Raw genomic sequence first — 5468 nt, 5'->3', positions numbered from 1 at the left:
CCCCCGCCCCGCCCCGCCCCATCATCGAGAGTACCATCATCCCCTTGATTGAGAAGGAAGGCGAATACTACCCCCATGTTGGCGGACACCGCCGGCTCATCATGCAACATGATGTCCCTCTCTGGCTCTGCCACTCCTACCGCCGGTGAGCCCGCCCCGGCCACCGTTGCCACCAACCCCACGAATGGGTCTGCACTGCGCATGTCCTTTGCCTCGCCGCTGGATGCGCTCTCCTCGGCCGCCGAGCTCCTCATCCACCATCCCAACCTTTCGCCATCGGCCACCACGCTTCTCTCGGCCAGCGATAGCATGGCATCCCCCGGCCAAAGTACCCCCAGCGATCTGGCCTCCCTCACCAATGCCGGCTCCCTTGCGCCGGCGGCCCCGGCTCCGGCGCCGACCCGGTCCCCCTTGCCCGGGCTGATGGTCTCGCCCAGTGCCCTGCTGGACAAGGCGGTGGCCGCGGCTGCCGCGGCGGCGGCCGCCTCCACCGCCACAGCAGCCGCCCCCACCGCCACCTCCCCTCCCCTCGGGTCTGGTCTCGGTGGCTTCTCCCTGGAGCCTGGGCTTTCGCGACTTCCCCGGTCCCAATCGGCCCCCTATCACACATCCCTCAAGTCCATGGCCACCGGATCGCCAAGCTCGGCTACCGCCCCGTGGCAGCACCCACGCGCGGGCGACTCATCGCAGGGCATCTTCGCCGGGGTTGACCTGGCCAAGCAGTGCCTGCTGCTGGTGCAGCTCCTCCGGTCCCCGCAACTGGCCTCGCTGGAGCCGCTTCTCCTTGCCTCGGTGCCCGGGACCCCGGCCGAGACGGTCCGGCAGTTGTGCACCAGCGTGTCCCAGCAGTCTCGCGCACAGCGCATTGAGATCCTCACCAAGCTGCACTCCATGCCGGTGGTCATGGTGCTGATTCTGCTGCAAGCCGACGAGTCGCTGCAGCTGGAGTCGCTGGCCGGCCTGTCGGCCGAGGCCCGCGGCGACATCTTCCGCTTGCTCCTCTCGATCCAGCAATTCCAAGCCGACTCGGCGCCGCTGTCGCAATCGGTGCCGCCGACGCAACCCCCGACGCAGGAGGCACAGCAGCAGCAGCAGCAGCAGCAGCAACCTAATCTGTCCCACTCGCAGCCCCAGCAGTTGTCCACCCCCACGACGCTGGGGCCCAATCCCATGGATTTGAGTCTGCCCGCGCCGGGTTGCGTTTCTCTCTCGGGATCACTGTCGCCCCCAATGGCCACGGTGGCTGGCGGGAATGCCAGCGCTGGCCTGTCCATCTACACCAGCACCACAGCCTCGCGCGATGCGGCCCAGTCACTGGACTCCCTGTTTGCCAGTGCCACCCCGAGCGACACGCCGATGGTCAACCCCCGGGTTGTCCTGGAGGCTGGTGGGGACAAGAAGCTTGCTGGCTTGCGAGCTTCGACCGGCGGGCCGAGCAGCCCGGCGACCAGTTCGGCGGCGGCCGCCGCCGCGGCAACCCTGTCCCCAACGACAGCGCGTGCCCGTCTGCCCATGGCCGCCTACAAGTCGGCCGCCAACCAGGGCAAAAAGCGCAAGCCTTTCCCGCCCATGGTGTCGGTGGACACCCGCCTGGCCAATGCCTCGGCCGCGGCCGCTGGCCAGCATGTTTTCTCGATCAACCAGGAGGGGGATCCCCAATCGCCGGTTACCGGCGGCGGCGTCATGTCCCCATTGTCGGCTGGCGTGCCATCGGTGCCGGCCAGCCTCCTGGCCAGTCTGTTTGACGCTCAGACAAGCGGGGCCTCTTCGCCATCGGCATCGGCATCGGCAGCGGCAGCGGCGGCATCGGCAGCGGCAGCGGCAGCGGCGGCGGCGGCCGCCGCCTACGCCCCCCGCTCGGCACCGCCTGCCCTTCTGAGTCCCTCCTCAGGAACCCTACTGGGCCAGCCATTGACGTCGCAGCTGGCTGGCAATGAGTCCGCAGTGGCCAGCCTCTCCCAGCAGCATCTTCTTCTTGCCAGTCTGCTAAGCCAAGGGGCTTCCCTGGAGCAGAGCCACTCGGTGCTTGCCTCGCTGATCCTTCACCAGCACCAGCAGCAGAAGCAGCAGCAGCAGCAGCAACAATCGGCGGCATCCGCAATTCCCCTGTCCCCGGGGGCGGACTCCGGCTACATGTCTCCCATGTCAGGATCCCTCGGGGGAGGCGCCGGCGCCGGTGGTTCGGCGCTGCTCTTCTCCTCATCAACCTCGTCAGTTGGTGGCATCCAGGCACTCAATGCAGCTGGGACGACGGCCACGGCCCTGGACGGTGGCGGCAGCGCCGGCCTGCTTCCCTCGCTGTCGGCCCTTGGCTCGGGATCACTCCTGCCCAACCTGATGATCCCCCATTCGCCGCACACGCAGCCGCCTTCCCAGGCCGGCAGCCTGATGGCCGGCTCGGGGGATGCGCAAATGGTTGGGCTATTGCCTCGCCATGGCGGTGCCGGCGGCGGCAGCAGCGGCAGCAGCAGCAGTGGGCCTGGCTCTGGGCTCGCATTGCATCCGCATTTGCAGGGGAGTCCGCTGTTCGGCGTCGGGCCGCGGGCTCCCGCCTCGGCCGGGGGTTTCCCGCCGGCTTCGCCCCTGTCAGCGCCGCTCTTTTCCAGCACCGTGTCCACCTTTGGCGGCGAGCACCATCTTGGCGGCGCGCGCGCTGGTTCGACCACCACCCCGGGCATCGGCAGCCCTCTGGCCCGTGCGTCGTGTTTTTAGATCGCTCCGCTTTTGCGTCTCTCTCTCTCTCTCTCTCTCTCTCTCTCTGGGATACTCTTCCTCCTCGCATTCGCACGCGGGGCCCCTCCTTCGACATCTCGTTGCTTTTCACCGTCCGCATTTGGTATTGACTTGGCTCCTCTCTTGTTGGTCATCTGGCCCTGCTTCCTCATGATACCCGTCGCCCCCCCCCCCCCCTCTGGGCGTGCTCCCTTGCCTCGCAGTTGCCCACCTCCGGTCGGAACTTGGCGATGACTTCGACCAACGCCTACGGCAGATGCATCTCCATTCGCCGATTGCCCCCACTTCCGGGAACATTTTCTCCGCCACCAGTGGCGCGCTGACACCAACCCTGGGCTCTGGACCCTCAGGGACGCCCAAGGCGACGCACCCGCATGCCCAGCCCGCCGCCGGGCTAGCCTTCAGCGCCGGCATGGCGCCCGGATCGGCCGGCTTGTTTTCCCCCGGGGCGCCGGTCAGTGCCGAGCTCGGGGGCAATGTTGGCCTGTCCAGTGCTGGGCTTCTGGCCAGTGCCTTGAGCGCCGGTCTGCTGCCGGAGAAGTTGCCACTGGATGCCCTCCTCGCGGCGGCTGCCAGCAACCAACAGACCTCCGACGGGCCAGCTGTCGCAGGCAAGCCCCTTCTCCACACGTCGCAGCTCTCACAAGCGCAGCCGCCATCACAGCAGCAGCAGCAGCAGCAGCAGCAGCAGCAGCAGCAGCAGCAGCAGCAGCAACAGCATCCGGGGTCTCCGGCTTCGCCCAGTGGCAGCCACACGACTGACGCCGGGACGGCTGCCGGTGGCCCTGGCAGTGTTCAGCTGGCTCAGGTCATGCGGACGTATACCGACCCGCTGCTGGCGGTGGAGGCACACTTTTCGCGGTCGCTTCAGCACCAGCAGCCGCAGGAACAGCGGAGCCCATCCCCGCTGGCTGCGGCGAGTGTTTCCTCTCCGGCCTCGGCGTCGGCGGCGGTCGCCGACACCGGCGGGGCACACACCTCCGCCACTGCCGGGTTGGACTCCCTGGCCTCGGCGCTGGACTATGGGGGCAGTGCCGCCAGCATGTCCCCTCCAACTGCGTCCATGTCTTCGGCCGACGACCAGGAGATGCTGGCCTCTTCGGAGGATGTGGACCTTGCCTGAAGGATGGAGCGAGGGGGAGAGGAGGGGCAGGCGCGCCTCGCATGCATCGTGTCACTGGCGGATGTGCACACATCACACGCACATCCCCGCACACATACATTGCATGTTCCTTGCTTGTGTGGAGTGTGTGTGCGCGCGCGCGCGCGTTGCCTTGTCCTTGTGTATCCCCGCCCCACGCGTGCCTTATTCTCCTCTTCTGCCTCCATCGCGCTCTTTCTTTCTCTCCCTCTCTTTCCTCCTTTCCTCGCTGCCGGCTGCCCTCCCTCCCATCCTGCCCCAATGTCGCGAATATACTCGCTTGTGCATGGGTTCTCGACTCGCGCGTGCCGTGTGCCAATGCAGAAGAAAGGCCCGGGGGGAGGCCAATCAGCACATTCATCCTCCCTCCCTTCGGCCCCCCGCACCGTGTCATTTCTGCACGGTGTGGCTTCTCCCTGCGGTGTCTCGCCAGGCCCTCCGTCGAGAGGTGAGCGCGCCCTCCGCTGTCGTCTCCCTTTCCTTGGGCATTTCACGCCCTTGGGTGGCAAGTGGGCGGCAAACAAGGCCCAGGCCATGATCACTGGCAGTGTATGTGGTTGCACGTCCAGGCGCCTTCGGTTGGGGGGGAGGGGGCGGGGCAGGGGGCGGGGCAATCCGCTGCAAAGATCTCATGGTGGCGATGCACTGGGAGTTGAGACCAAGTGCCAACGATCCACCTCAGGCTGCGCTCCATCTCCTTGAGCATGTGCCCCCCAGCCGGACTGGGTCCGCGCGGAAGGTTCCGACACTGCCGGGGGCTTGCACTCCTTTGCTTGACAAAAAAAGGCGGGCGGCTGGCGAAGTGCCCGTTCGAGGGTCGGGGGATTCTCGACGGCACCCATTTTGTGGTCTCCCCGACGGAGGGGTGGACACGAGAGGGCCAGCGAGCCTGCGGGCCGGCGAGCGGTGGGGGGCGGGACAGGGCGGGGGAGGGGGATGGGGGGGGGGGGGTCGGTCACGCGCCCTTAGTGCCTTGCCGGGTCATTTCCGCCCGGCAGGGAGAGGTCATGCAGAGGTCGCCTGCGAGGTTCTCACGCCTTTGGTGTCTTCCCCCGCTTCCTCCCCCCCCCGGCCGCTGTCTGTTGTTGTTAGGTATGCTCCTGGCTTACCCGGACTGCCAGGCGAGCATGCGCGCATCAATATGTTGGCAGCCACAGGCATGTGTATGCCAGGCAGAAGAGCCCACCGAGCTCGAGGGGACTCGGATGAGCGGGCCATCTTCCTCGGGCCCTCCGGCCACCACCCCGATGGGGGCGGATTAATCCCGAGGGCATGCAGGGGCGGGTAATTTTCTCTTCCCACTGACCAGGAGGGCACATTCTCGCCTTCCTCCCCTCCCAGGAGTCTCCTTCCGCTTTTCGCTGCGCCTGCCCAAGCGGGGCTGTGCTCCGTCATATGAGAGGGGGGTCCATGTTGTCCTCTTGCCCGGAGAGAAGCAGCAGCTGTGCCAGGAGGCCGGCAAGGGGAAGGGGGCGGGGGGGGGGGGAGCCCAGAGCGTGAGGCATCGGAGAATGCTTCGGGCTGAGGGGGGCCGAGGAGGGGCGGGGGGACAGACGAAATCAAGGCCCCAAACCAGATCGCCCTTGTCGGAAGG

The 5468-nt window shown here is 67.2% G+C and overlaps 1 protein-coding gene across 1 annotated transcript; it reads left to right on the top strand.

Annotated features, from left to right (window-relative positions):
• Positions 1–108: 108 nt before the first annotated feature.
• On the top strand, positions 109–4165 carry H696_00704 (hypothetical protein; the record flags this gene model as incomplete). Its single annotated transcript, XM_009494587.1, has 2 exons — positions 109–2695; positions 2937–4165. 2 exons carry the CDS (start codon positions 109–111, stop codon positions 3854–3856), a joined length of 3507 nt encoding a protein of 1168 aa, XP_009492862.1. The 3' UTR covers positions 3857–4165.
• Between the last annotated feature and the right edge of the window lie 1303 nt (positions 4166–5468).

Source organism: Fonticula alba (genome assembly GCF_000388065.1).
Source record: "Fonticula alba strain ATCC 38817 unplaced genomic scaffold supercont2.1, whole genome shotgun sequence".
NCBI classification, from domain to species: Eukaryota; order Rotosphaerida; family Fonticulaceae; genus Fonticula; species Fonticula alba.
This window is presented reverse-complemented; position numbering and strand designations above follow the sequence as displayed.